The sequence below is a fragment of the Gopherus evgoodei genome, chromosome 2 (assembly GCF_007399415.2).
Source record: "Gopherus evgoodei ecotype Sinaloan lineage chromosome 2, rGopEvg1_v1.p, whole genome shotgun sequence".
Classification (NCBI taxonomy): Eukaryota; Metazoa; Chordata; order Testudines; family Testudinidae; genus Gopherus; species Gopherus evgoodei.
This window is the reverse complement of record NC_044323.1, coordinates 4,067,182-4,081,969: the sequence shown is the minus strand read 5'-3', so window position 1 is coordinate 4,081,969 and position 14,788 is coordinate 4,067,182. Positions and strand designations below refer to the sequence as shown.

At 47.3% G+C, this 14,788-nt stretch overlaps 1 protein-coding gene across 1 annotated transcript in view; it reads left to right on the top strand.

Moving 5' to 3' along the window:
• The window catches only part of PTH1R (parathyroid hormone 1 receptor), a 170,043-nt gene that overhangs the window by 114,179 nt on the left and 41,076 nt on the right, over window positions 1–14,788 (top strand). Inside the window, exons 3-4 of the mRNA XM_030549838.1 lie at window positions 5,137–5,247; window positions 7,246–7,364. Of these exons, the coding sequence (XP_030405698.1) occupies window positions 5,137–5,247; window positions 7,246–7,364 (230 nt within the window). The remainder of the gene's footprint in view (window positions 1–5,136; window positions 5,248–7,245; window positions 7,365–14,788) is intronic.

Sequence of the window (14,788 nt, the reverse complement as noted above, 5' to 3'; positions counted from 1 at the left end):
GGAGGGAAAACAAAAAAAATTAAAATGATAAACAAAACAAATGCTGGGGGGAGAGAAGGTGGAAAAAAACAAAAACAAACAAAAGAAATGGTCTCTTTTGGGCCCTGCAAAATGAAAACAACTTTTGAAACATTTTGTGAATTTTTTTAACCAGCTCTTGTGTGAATTGCTTTACAAAACAACAACAACTATAATAATTAATAATACCTGGCTCTTACATAGCAAGTTTCATCTGCACAACAAAACCAAAATAAAACAAACGTTTTAGTGAGGGTCAGAAACTGCTCCTAAATGTCACCTGAGACAGACGTGGGTATTAAACTAACAAAAGTCTAATGGGGACAGGTAAGGCAAAGGGTCCTATAATAACATCATGCAGTTACTCAGGTCAGGCATGTTTGATGTTTCTGTTTTAAAAAACATTTCCTGGGTGTATTCAGGCACTTCCTGTTGTCAATAAGGGTAGAAGAATAATTTAATTCAACTTTTCATTAGTTTTGACAGATGCTTCTAAAGATGATGAAAATACTTTGCACTATTTAGTACTGTTTGTTCAAAAGTCTCAAATCCCTTCAGAAACACAGCTTTATAAACACCAAACCTCAGTGTGGGACCGAAGTATTATTGTATCCATGTTACAGATGGACAAACTGAGGCATGGAACTAGTTAGGGTGTGATCCAACTTCCATGAAAGTCAGCAGGAATCTTTTAATTGATTTCAGTGGCTGCTCGTTTGGGCCCAGATCCGCACAGGTATTTAGACCCCTAATGTCCACTGGAGCCAATGGGCATTCGGAGCCTAAATGCCTTTTGTTGCATCTGGGCCTTGGTCTCTCAATGACTTAATTAAAAATTGCAGCAGGTCAGAGGCAACAGAACCTAGGAGTCCTGACTCCCAGTTTGATAGTCTAATCGTTGTGCGTTTGCCTCGTCAGTCTCCAGCATTTCTGTTGAACACACTAGCTAGGAAATAATTGCATACCTCGCTAGTTCAGAACCATCAATTTCCCTTCCATGCACAAAGTGAGGGGCTACCACTGAAGACCAATGTTAGAAGAGAAAGTGCAGTACAACGAGGCTTGTTAGAATTTGATTTTTTTTTTATCATTTCAGTGAATAATTTCTATGTTTATTGCAAAGCATTTTAAAACTCTTCTAAATTTCAATTTTCACAGACGGTATTTTCAGCTATTTTTTCCTCTTTTTATCCATTTCAATTTTCACAGTTTTGGGATATTAAAGGGGATCAGACACAATCATTATTTAATGACTGCAGATGTTGAGAGTCAAAAACGTGAACACTTTATAACCGGTACAGCACAAATGGTCAATATCACATGTCAAAATATGCAAAGTAAATCTCCTTCCACCAAACATCAATGAGCAGGTTTTTTCTTACTTTGCCTATCTGTACATTTCAATTATTAGTGATGGGGGAAAAAAATTGGTTGATTTGTGTGTGTACAGTGAAATCAACATGTATTGATAAAAAACTAATTCTGCCAAGCCTAGGTAGACTAATGGAAATTGGGTATATACACCCGTTCTTTCTTTAACTTGGCCCAGTGGAATGTAGATCTCTGCTTTCTGCATGTCATGCCAGTGCTGGAGACACCTGCTCACTCTATACTGGGATTTCAGTTTCCTATTGCTGCCAATCTGCCATCTTTCATCAGCACTAAATTAAAGATAAGAAATCAATAGTTAAATTGGGTGTCATTGTATGCCCTAAATTACCCGCATATTGAATCATGCGCTGTCATCCCTAAACCCAAAGGAGAGAAAATTATCTAGGATACTTTTTTTAGGAATCCTGAGTTTGTCTTTAATCATATGAAAGCATATGCATTAGAAAGAATAAATTACTTGAATGACTGAAAGACTGTTGATGGCCTAGCTTTGATGTTAATGGAAGAACATCATCTCTGTGAGCGTGGAACATTTGTTGTGTCTTTAATAATGGAATGCTATCACAGATGAGAAGAACGTGCTGTATTCCATTCTGTTTTTATCGCTGTAGAGTGCCTTTAGACCAGACACTGAGAATCTAGCTCTGCTGGGAGTATCAGTCTGCAGTGCAGTAATTGCTAAAGAGGGGAAAGCTGCCTCCTGCAACTCTGAAATTAAAACAGAGTGGGGCCCGTCTGTGTGCGTCTGTCTGCATTTGTTTTCCTTTCAGATGGGTTCTTGGGGCATGATCCTGAAAGATTCTGAGCAGTCTGGCCCAGCTGGTCCAACCCAGCAAAGTATTTAAGCAAATGCTTAGTTCTAAGCATGAACGTAATCCCACGGAAGTGAATGGGACTACTCAGGTACTTCAAATTAAGCACGTATTTAAGCACTTTGTTGGACTGGCGCGGAGAGCTCAGCACTTTGCAGGACTGAGTCCTTACATCCCATATATCGCTGCAAGCCAGTTGTGGATAGACTAGGAGATTCTGAAGGGTTTTCACCCTTACTTTCAAGGGAATGCTGAAAACCAGAGCTGTGTATACACTTCATCTTAAGGCAGCACAAGTGATGTCACTTAGGGGTGAAAATAAGTCACCCCCCGAGTGATGTAAATTACACCGACCTAAGTGCTGGTGTGGACAGTGCGAGGTCAGGGGAGACCTTCCCCTGCCGACAAAGTTACTGCCACTCTTGAGGGCTGGAGTAAGTAGGTTGATGAGAAAGCACTCTCCCATCAGCTTCGGGCATCTGCACTAGCATCACCACAGCAGTGCAGATGCATTGTTGCAAGCTCTGCAGTATAGCTGTAGCCTAGGTCAATTACCATGGCCGTCCTACTCATCAGAGGATAGGCTGGGCAGTTCTGAGCATGGACAGCAGTTGGCTTCATCAGGTGTTGCTTGTACCAACAGGTGATTAGAAACAAAAGAACATAGACAATACTAAACCAGAGCTGACCAGCTGTCCACCTAGTCATGTGTCCTGTCTCTGGCAGTGGTCCGTTCCAGCTGCTTTGGAGGAAGGTGTAAGAACTCAGCAGTAAGCAGTTCTGTGATCACCTGCCACCAAGCAAAGTTGTTTCCTGACCCCCGTTAGCCTATAGTTTGGCTTCTGCCCTGGAGCATGAGGATTTGTGGTCCATATCCTCAAAGGTATCGAGGCACTGAAATACCTTTGAAGATCTGGGCCCAGAGCCCTTCCAGAGCTGTGGAGGGAGTTGTGTCGTGCTGTTCTTTTCCAGCCCTTGCTAATGAAGCTCTGGATAATAAATGTTAGTCTCTAAGGTGCCACAGGTCCTCCTTGTCTTCTCACCCTTAGAGTGGGTCAGATTGTTTCAAGTTTTGATAAATTTCAAAATAAAAAAAATAAGCTGAACATTGAGATGAATATTCAGAATTGAGTTTTCAAAATAAATTCCAACAAGAAAGGGAGTGGAGGGAAGAGTGTTACTTCGTCCCCCTATTTTTAACTACCCCTACTCCATCTGTATAGATGGCCTCTGAACCCTTTATGCTGGCTGCAGAATGACAGACTTCAACTGTAGATTAGAGAGTGTGAGGGAGATGAAATTTAGTTTCTTCCAAAAATTGGACCCGATCTTTCCTCATTAATATCAAACTCCTGCTGACTTAACTAGGAGTGGGGCTGGCTGAAAGGAACACTAATCCAGCCACCTCTTTTTAGAAAATCTGGGGAAACTGATACCAGCAGACAGTTGTAAGCAACTCCCCAAAGCATTTTTAGTATAAATACTATTTCTCTGGATTGCTATGACTGCTAGAACTCTCTATATGCTCTAGTTGCCCTGAATGTTACAACCAAATTAATGCTCATACATATTTATGGGGCAGCGTTATACCTCAGTGTAACTTCCCACCAGCGGCTGGTGTATTGGAGCTATTTGGAGTTACTGTGTCTAAACGCAGCATCTGAGCGGTTCAGGTCCCCCTTTCTCACTGCTAAATTCCCCACCCTTTACAATCTCTTTCTCCTGTCCCATTTTCAAATGCCTGGGTGACAAGGCGAGCTGCCCACCATGCCCTGAAGGACTATTTCAGACCAACATGGGAAGTGGCTTCCAAAGTCATGGGAATCCCCACAAGAACACCTGGACAACAGCCCTTTTATCCGGACCATGTCCCTTTGAAAAGAATCAAAAGCAGGATGGGTTGTATCTACTCCACCGCCGCTGGCAGATGTCAGGAGCTTCATACTAGAAGCCAATTGCTGAGCATAACAACAGCAGTTTAATCGAACCTACTAACTTCTTGACTAGTGGTTCTCAACCTGTTTATCATTGTGGGCCGCAGGTTGAGAACCACAGCGCCCCCCTCCTAAGCTTCCCCAGAGTCCACTATGCCCAGCGCCCCTGCTCAGAGCAGGGCCAGGAGCAGAGCCCTTGACACTGGGCCGGGCAGGTGGGACCCAGACCCACCGTGTGGGACTGGGCAGCTGGACCAGGAACCGCAGCAGGGCCAGACTCTGGACCCCAAACCCTGCTGTGAGGGGCTGGGCAGCAGGACTCCTCCTCCCTCCCCCCTGCGGGGCCAGGCAGCCAGACTGCAGGACCCCCCGACCTTGCACAGGGCTGGGCAGCCAGCAGCTGAACCTGACCCTAGGAGCAGAGCCCTACCTATAACCTGGGGATGCTGCAGCACCCCGGCAAAACTCCAGCTCCCAGCGCCCCCACTTCCTCACTGCCCAGAGCCCGCCGCGAAAAACCTACCCACTCTCCCACTCCCTGCGTCACTCACCAGACCCCTGCTGGCAGGAGCACTTATGCAGGCTGCAAGATGCCGTCTCCCCCTCAATCACCCCTGCTCCCTGCCAGACTGGAGCAGCAAATTTTGAATTGTTTTAGCACACAGCTGGGCCACAGCTGAGTGCTAATTGGGCCACAGGTTGAGAACTGCTGTTCTTGACCAGGCTGCTTATTCTTATCTGCCAGTAGAAGGCGCTCTCTTTATTAACTACCTGCACGCAGCATGTTCCCCTAATGCCAGGTTGGGCCAAAAGCACTGATTTGTGCCCTGAAGTTAATTCTAGCTGGGAGAAGGCCCTCTCCAGGCAGTGTATATCCAGGAGGCAGCTGGCACACTACAGTTCTGAGGATGCTATGTCGGTGCAAGCCGCAGAATGCTGCAGGCTCAGTGACTTCTCTTGTTTTTGCTTCTCTCCCGCAGATGGTTTCTGTCTGCCCGAGTGGGACGGCATTGGCTGCTGGCCTGAAGGCATGCCGGGCAAAGTGGTGGCCATGCCGTGTCCTGAGTACATCTATGACTTCAACCACAAAGGTAATAAAGCTTCTTTCCAAACACCACGGGAACCTTTTGGCCTGCAGCGGGGAGGGATGTAGCCGAGGACTAGAGAGCCGGGCCTTGGCCTGGGGAACCTTTCCCTTCTTGAACGGTGTCCTGGGTTTACCCCCTGGCCCTTAAACAGTATCCTGGGAGTCACCCTTTAGTGACCCAGCCCCCCAGGGGGTCCCGTTTTGCCATAAGGATAGGCCAGATGGCCTCAACACCTCCTAGACTAGGCCTTCGGGGTCCAGAAATTCTGGTGTCTCAGCATCAGAGCAGACTCCCAGTTAGGGACTTTCTACCCCTTTCGGGGACCAATGCACGTCAGTGTTTGCAGAATTTCACAGCCCCCTGGACTACAGCATCTGGAAGCACTTAGGTGAGCATCGAGAAGCACAGGTGAAGGCGGAGTCTGAAGCCAGAGCTCTGCCAAGCCAAACTGCTGCAGAATCCATCTCGGCTCCGTGTCCCTTTGTCTCTGAGTCCGGAGTGAGAGCCCCTGTGTTGAGAGAACCTGTTCTTGTCACAGGCACCTGACACCTTCAAATCCTTGTTCTCCAGCTCGGGGCTTTTTATTCTGCTTCCAGGCAGGGAAGTGGGGAGAAGCAACTGGCTCTAGGAGTTGATCTTCAGTTATTAAGATTCCTCTTGACAGGGTAGGGCCTGTGTTGATTCCAGCCCCATCAGCCTTAGTGGCTCAGACACTTTGCCTTGATCGCCGCTGTTGCAAGGACAGAATTAATTCTCACCCCATCCCCAAAAGTAGTGATGCAACGCGGATGGGTGCGGGATCCTACAGATGGAGCGTAAAAGTATTACAGAAAATTCCAACTGTTGTCACCAATGACGGCTCCACTCTGGCCCCTGAGGTCAGTGACCCTGTGACATTGGTGTGGCTGCACCGGTCTCATTCCACATTACAAAGCTACCACACTGGTGGAGCCGAGACCACAGTTTGGCTATACGGTGTCTAATTTTTTTAAAAAACAAAAAATCCTTGGGCCTGTTTCTCAGTTGCTCTGTACTTGAGCTGAGCACAGGACCAGAGTTGATGGGTAAAACCATTTTTATGCTCCCCCCATTCTGGGCTGTGCAGGAGTCTGTTTGGTCCCTGGTGTGAATAAGAGCAGCCTCAAGGCTGCTCTAACTTATGCATGCTTTCCAGGGCTCCCAGGAAGCAGAGACTAGCCACCGTGTAGTAGACTACATCCACAACCCTCCCACAGGCCCACTGTGGGCGAGACTGGGAGCTGGGCCAGTGTAGAATCCTTATGCCAGAACTGCAGCTGCCAGCGAGGTTTTTCTGCACATCCACTTAAAGGCCCGCTTGTGATATGTGGAAAGGGAAGAAGGATGGTCTAGTGGATGGAGCACTGGACTGGGGCACTGGGTTGTATTTCTGTATTTTCCATAGGCACTCTGGCTGACCTTGGGTAAATCACTTACTCTGCACTGTATCTGTCTTCCCTCTTGGTAGCAGGGGTGCGACATAGAAAAAAAATCTATTCCTAATTGGAAGGCTCTGAGATTGTACAGTGATAAGGGCTAGAGATGTAGAAAGATCCACTTGAACAAACCCACTGGTTTTCAATGATTTTTTTTAACAATCATGCAAATGTTTCCATGCTATTGGATTTTGAAAATCATTTTTCTGTCTTTCTTTTTTTAAACCCCGTATTTTGACCTACACTGTTTGATGGTTACTTCTTTAAATTTGAGAGTTTCTGTGTAGAACAAATGGCTGGTTTTTGACGTTCAGTTGTGGGGGGAGATCCCCTGCACTAAACTGATCTGAAACAACGCCCTGTCCCCTCCGCGGCTCCATGACAAGCAGCAGAGAGAACAGATAAGGGCAGGCTGATTATGGGTAACTGAGTTATAAGAACAAGTGTGAATCTGTGGTTAAAGCATGGGGAAAGATACTTCTTCTGTTCTTCCAGGACTGCAATCCGCTAAGAGTCATGTCGTCTGTTTTCTCTTTCCTTTCGTTAGGCCATGCCTATCGGCGGTGTGACGTGAATGGGAGCTGGGAGCTGGTGCCAGGCAACAACCGCACCTGGGCAAATTACAGCGAATGTGCCAAGTTCCTCACCAATGAAACCAGGGAGATGGTATGCCATGCTTGTATGCAGACTGGGAACGGGGGGATCTGATCAGAACTAGCCAACAGAGCCTTCTGTTCTTAAACAAGCAGCGCCCTGCAGGTTGCTTCCTGATGCTGGAAAGATTCCCAATGTTTGCAGGTCCCAATCAAATCTTTCCCATTTGTTTCAGTGGAAAATTGCTTCACCCCAAGGGGGCGGAGGTGGCGTGTTCTTCAAGACAGTCAGATATTTGTCATGAACTCCTCAAAGTGGCCTGATCCATTTTCACAGAGAGCCAGGGTGCGGGAATCTGGAGGGCATTATGTGGAATTTCTTAAGAAGTTAAGAACTGATAACCACAATTTTTTTCGGGGGGGGGGGCGTTCATTCCATGCTAGTGGAGACCATCACCAGCTATTGTCAGGGATCCCCTTACAGGGATCAGTGCTGGATACTGCTCAAAGGTTTCATGAATGACTTGGATAATGAAGTGGAGAGTACGCTTATAAAATTTGCAGGTGACACCCGGCTGGGAGAGGTTGCAGGCACTCGGGAGGACAGAATTAGAAGTCAAAACGACCTGGACAAATTGGTAAATTGCTCTGAAATCAGAGGAGGGTTAACAGCTTTCCCCAGAAACTAAAATCAGTGGGGGGTAATTACAGCAGGTCCCTGGACAGGTTAGCAGCTCCAGAGAAGTACTCCACCCTGGAGCGAATTGCATAGCTTGGTTCAGACTGGATTCAAGGGGTCTGAAGACAGGCAGTTGATGCTATTGAGAAGGGGAGGCAGTGGATGGATGCCAAGAGAAGGCTGACTTGGTCAAAGCCATGGACTACCAGAATGATCTTTGTAGCAGGATTCTGATTGGATGTGAGCAGGGTGTTTGTCATGACCAGAGAGAAGGATGTTGCAGCAATCAGCTTCCGAGCTTTTGAGCCACAGAGCTCTGCAGGTCTGGGAAAGGATCTCCCAGCATCACAGCAAAATGCAAGGTGTCATTAGTAGTTAGCATGTATTGTAAGGGACCATTCGAGGTAGAGTGACCTGTTTACACTTCTGTGGTCATACGCCAAAAAGAGGTGGGCAGTGGGTTACAGATCCTTGTAATAAGCCAGAAATCCAGTGTCTCAGTTCTTCCAGGATTTTTAGTGTCTAGCAAAGTGACCAATTTAAGCTCCCAGGCTGGTCTTTGGAAAGTGTTGTGCAGGTTTCCTTTGAGGACTGGGACTGACAGGTCAGATATGGAGTGATCGCTTTGTGCAAGCGAAATGTTAGAGATGTTATGCAGAAGAAATCTGCAAGATTTATGTAGCCTCCTCCCTTTTCTCTCCCGAGTGCTTGCTATCACTGGTATTAGGAGTGGCTTCTCCCCTCTCCTGTGTATTCATAACTAGGCAGGAGGATGTAATATGTTTTAGGGAACAATCCTGCGCTGGCAGGGAAATAGACCTCACCAGAATAAAGAGAAAACTGGATCATCTAATTAAGGCATGTATGGTGGGCCCACCCCTGGTTCCCATAGTATTTGAACACCTCGCAATCTTTAATGTACCTCATGCTACTCCTATAAGGTAGGCAGGTGCCGTTCTCCCTGTTTTGTGGGGGTGGGAACTGAGGCACCAAGAAATCAGTCCAAAATCACACAGCAAGTTAGTAGCAGGGCAGAGAATTGAACTTGTATCGGCTAATGCCTATGTGACCATGCTAACCACAGGGCCAGCCTTCCCCTCTGTTAGCATGGCCTTGGCAAGAGGCCCAGAGTATAGATATTATGCCCCCCTTCCTCTCACTAGTAATGCCACTTCCCTTTCCTCCCCACAGAGTCAGGGCTTTGAGTACGCAGCTTAGAACGGGCACACTGTGAGCAGATATGGGGAAGTGGTCATCACACCCTTTACCATCCATATGCATGAACAGTTTCCAGGCAGTGGCCTCTGCCATGTGGTGCTTCCCTTGGGTGAAGTTCAGCTGTGTATTTTGTAAATTGTCTCTTATTGCACTGGTAGCTTTTAATGCCAAAGTATCAGAGGATAATGAGAAAGGCCTCGGACAAGCTTTAGGACCCAAATGGCCCAGTCTATGTATACAACCCAGCTTTGTCTTCCTATTGATTTCACATCCTGAGCATATGGAGGTGGGCTTGACCTGGGTGTAATGTGGCTCTGCCTAACGAGGAGCAAAGCTGGTCACTCTGCACGGATCAGAAGAAAGGGACAGTTCAGGATCGCCTGGCTAGCTGGGTCTATCATTTCAAAGTCTGCCTCTTGCAGAGAAACAAGGGTGAGGTAATAACTTTTAATAGCCCAGCTTCTGTTGGTGGAAAGAGACCAGCTTGTGAGCTACGCAGAGCTCTTCTGCAGGGCAGAGTCTCACGCAAGGTGGAACAGATTGTTTAGCATAAGTAGGTAACGTGTTCAAACCCCTCTGCAGTCAGAGGACAAAAAACGGGGGGGGGGGCTAGTGAGTTACAAACTGTTCTAATAAGCCATAAATCCAGTGTCTTTTTTAAGACCATGATTTTTAGTGTCTAACAAAGGCTTGAAGTTAAGCTCCCAGGCTCATCTTTCGAAGGTGCTGTGCAGGTTTTCTTTGAGGACGAGGAAGGAGAGTGTTCATATGTGGACGGATTGTTTTGTGAAAAGTGTTTGCCCACAGGTGAGACAGTTTTTGCCTTTGATCATTTTTCTGTGTGAGTTCATTTGAGAGTGTAATGATGGTCTGGTTTCACCCACGCGGTTGTTATTGGGGCATTTAGCCTACAGGCTGAAGTACAGCACATGTTGTGATAAGCATGTGTAACACCCAGGCATTTTTAAAGGTCTGTTTAGGGGCTATTGATCGTGGAAGTATGGCTGCAGCTTTTGCATCTGTTGTTCTGGCAGGATCTGGTGCTGCTTTGAGTTGGTGAGTTCTGGTCTGTGGGGAGCTTGCTTCTGATGATGAGGTTGGGAGACTGTTTGAAGGCCAGAAGAGGGGGATTGGGGAAGATCTCTTTCAGGATGTGGTCCCCATTGAGTATGGGTTGTTACTGTTTAATGATACCCTGTATGGGTTCCATGTAGGGTGGTAGAGATGAATTCTCAAGCTTACACAGAGCTCTTCTTCAGATCACTTCTCTGAGTAGCTCGAAAGCTGGCCTCTTTCACCGACAGAAGTTGGTCCAGTAAAAGCTATTACCTCATCCACCTGGTCTCTCTCGTATCCTGGGACCAGCATGCCTACAACAACACTACAAACAAAAAATTATATTATTATTCTTTTCCTCTGCTGGTGGAGGGTGGCGATTATAAAGCTGCTGTGACAGGATCCCCAGTGTGCAGCCTGGGACTGTGGGACCTCTGTGCCCCTGAACTCTCTCCAGACGGGGCTGTCTCTCACAATGCCTTGCTATTGACCAGCAGCAAACCCCTCCAGGCACTGTGATTGCTCAGCACAACCACATATGGAGCCCCACACTCAGCTCGATTGCATGAATGCTCCCAGAGCCTCTCATGAATCGCACAGGGAAAGGAACTGGAGCCAAATCCCCCCAGTTCCCAGCCTTGTACCACAGGAATATACCGTCTTGCACTGCTTAAGATGATCAGTGCAAATTTATTAATTGGTTCGCCACGTCATCAGTGGAAAGTGGACATACACCAGCCTTTGCAGACCCTAGCAGATTACCAAACACTTCAGGCAAACTCACTGGTAAAGATAAACAGTTCAATTTATTGAGTACAAAAGATAGATTTTAAGTGATTACAAGTGATAGGCAAAAAGTCAGAGTTAGTTACCAAAAGAAAAGAAAATATAAGCACGCAGTCTAAACTCTCAACCCTATTAGACTGGAAAGCATCTAGATTAAGCAGTTTTTCTCATTCCACTGGATAATGGAGATCATAGTACACAATTTCACCCTTGAAATCTGGGCCAGTCTCCTCTGCTTAAGTCTTCTCAGTGTCCTTGTTGCTTGTGGCCTGGTTGGGGTCAGGCAAAAGGCCAAGCATGGGGCCCCTGTGTTCTGTTTTATACCCTCAATCCCATGTGCTTGGGGAATACACATCCAGGCATGTCTGGGGGGCATTGCTGAGTTTCCAGGTAAGGTTGGGCAATTCCCCTGGTGTGGCCTCATGCAGGGGAGTCATCACATTGTAGCTCCCTTGCTGGACAATGGCTGTCGATGGGTTGTTTGACACCCCACCCTGGTGTTGGTTACTGTCCTTGCTGTTCCCTCTGGGGAGCTAATGTCTGGCTGATTCTCCCATCTTACAGCATGTTTTAGTGACAGCCATACAACACGATTATCATAACTTCATATACATTAATGATACACATATATGGATAGAGAAATGACTTTCCGCAGATCATAACCTTTCCCCTGATACCTTACATGGCCTACTTTATATGCAAGATCACAATTATATATAAATGAGAAACATGGGGGTTACAGGGTGCTCCCCCAAGGTACAGAATGTCACAATGGCAATATAGCCCTCCAGTCTTTCACACCCTCCATTGAGTCTGCGGAACTGGTAATAGCAAAGCCTCCTTCGACTGGTTCTCTAAATATAGAGGTCAGGCAGATGGATTCTGCCAAGACAGACTCATCATCTCTACAAAGAGAGTCGTGTTTTCTACTATTATTTTTTTCCCACTGGGAGAAGAGCATTTTTGTGTCATCGGTAACAGCTGCACTTAACCAGCAATCATCCGCCGAGGTTGTTGGGAGATTTAGAGAGAGACAGATGGACAGACAGAGCCAATGGGAACCGAACACTAGAAAGTGTTGGAAAAACCTCCCTGTCTCTCTCTCTCTATAGATAGGTATTTGTTTAGGTTCTCTGTGTTCTCATTTTAGCTACCGCGGGGTAATTATATGGGAGACAAAAGCGGCATACAGAGGGGGGGTGGACAAGGTTTGCATCTCTTTCCCTTGCCCTGGGTGTTACAAATAGGATTATTTCACTTAGAGCAGCGAAGGACCTGATTTTTTTGAAATTAGCAAAGCGTGCTAAAACAATCAATGCCAGGAGGATTAACAGCTCCTAACTGCCCAGTGAAGCAATTGCTTCAGCGTTGTTTCAAAGGGGAATCTGAGTGCTGGTGAAAGGCGCTGGATTGACAGCCCGGAGACTGATGCCTTCTGTTTAGCTGCAGATCAGGTAGTGGGCTGCCACTGTCTGCAGATAAAGTTTCCCTGCATGCCCCACTAATGTGATGGAAGCGGCTAACTCAGGATGAGGACAGATCTCTTGGGAGAGGGCAGATCCGTGACGGAGTATGTAGACCCCATGCCGCTGCAGAAGGTACCAGAGAGGCCTTGTGTGCTGGGCTTGCCCCACATCTCCAGTCCTGTCAATGCCGTATGGTAGGGAGGAGACCTTTAAAAAGGAGGACACTGCAGAGAGCTGTGGGGAGAGAGATCACCTCGGGCAGGAAACAGCTGGAATGACTCCTGCAGCCGCAGGGAGGACTCCCATCCAGGAGATCCCCAACCCTACAAGAAGTGCAGCCAACTCCCAGAGTGAGCCCAAGTCAGCTACCCTGCCAGAAGGACTCCTAGAAAATGGCGACACAGACCGCCCCGAAGTAAGAATGTGTTGCTGTCTTTCCCCTTTGAGTTGGCTCCGGGAAGATGTTCTCGGGAGTTTGGCAAGTGAGAGGAGGGAGCTTCTTAAAGAGGTGTCCTAGTGGCATGATCATGGAGGTCTAAAGGGATTTCAGGGAGCCCTCTGGAGCTGTGCTGAGAGCTGCCCCGGCTCAGTGAACTTGTATCTCTTTATGCTCATGGCCTGTTTTTAAGAGCTGAGATAACCCTGCCTATCATCCAGCTGGTGGCCATAAAGGAGCCACACAGGAGCTGAACACAAGATCTGTGTGTCTCTAGTCACAGGCAGCCTGCTCACTCCAGCACGGCGGGCTGAGAGATCTCTGACTTCCAGCCCGAGCACCTGGGCGATTCGGCTCCATTTTGTTTACTTTCCATCTAGTGTTTCAAGGAACTTGGGGAGTCAGATTCATAGCCCAGCTGGCGCCAGTCCCTCGAGGCACCCAGTGTGGTCAAAGAACCTAGGCTCTGTCTGGTGCAATTTGCTTGTTTCATTGTTAATGGCGAGACAGACCCATCTCTGAGGTCCCACGACCTCGTGTCAGGAAGTGCGTGGCTAGCACGTCGGATGCTTTCACTTGACCCTGGGTGCTGGTCTTACCTGGGGCACTCTCACTTCCACGCTGGTGCCCGTCCATAGCACCTTGGATATGGGCACTTTCCCTTTCACGCTAGCAAGTCCAGCACTGATGTGTTCACCCTGGTGCATATCAGTATCGCCTTGGAGACAGGCACATTCACTTTCGCCCAGTGGGGTGGCAGCAGTAGGTAGCACATGAGCACTTTCAGTTTCGCCTGGATGGGTAGCGATGGCGCCTGGCACATGATCACTTTCAAATGTGGGCCTGTTGACAGCAACGCAAGGATCTTCCACCCAGTAACCAAACACAAACAAGCCTTGTGTCCCGACAGATTCCTTCCTCTGCAAACGCTGTTAATCCCAGGCCCGATTTGTTTAGGAATGACTCATAGACTCATAGACTCCAGGGTCAGAAGGGACCAATGTGATCATCTAGTCCTACCCCCTGCACAAAGCAGGCCACAGAACCCTACCCATCCACTTCTATAACAAACCCCTAACCTATGTCTGAGTTATTGAAGTCTTCAAATTGTGGTTTGAAGACCTCAAGCTGCAGAGAATCCACCAGCAAGTGACCCATGCCCCACGCTGCAGAGGAAGGCGAAAAAAATCTGCCCTGGAGGAAAATTCCTTCCCGACCCCAAATATGGCGATCAGCTAAACCCTGAGCATTTGGGCAAGACTCACCAGCCAGCACTCAGGAAAGAATTCTCTGCAGTAACTCAGATCCCATCCCATCCAACATCTCATCACCGACCACTGGGCATACTTATCTGCTGATAATCAAAGATCAATTGCCAAAATTAAGCTATCCCATCATACCATCCCTTCCATAAACTTATCAAGCTTAGTCTTAAAACCAGATATGTCTTTTGCCCCCACTACTCCCCTTGGAAGGCTGTTCCAGAACTTCACTCCTCTAATGGTTAGAAACCTTCATCTAATTTCAAGTCTAAACTTCCCAGTGTCCAGTTTATACCCATTTGTTCTTGTGTCTACATTGGTACTAAGCTTAAATAATTCCTCTCCCTCCCTAATATTAATCCCTCTGATATATTTATAAAGAGCAAGCATATCCCCCCTCAGCCTTCTTCTGGCTAGACTAAACAAGCCAAGCTCTTTGAGTCTCCTTTCATATGACAGGTTTTCCATTCCTCTGATCATCCTAGTAGCCCGTCTCTGAACCTGTTCCAGTTTGAATTCATCCTTCTTAAACATGGGAGACCAGAACTGCACACAGTATTCCAGGTGGGGTCTGACCAGTGCCTTATATAGTGG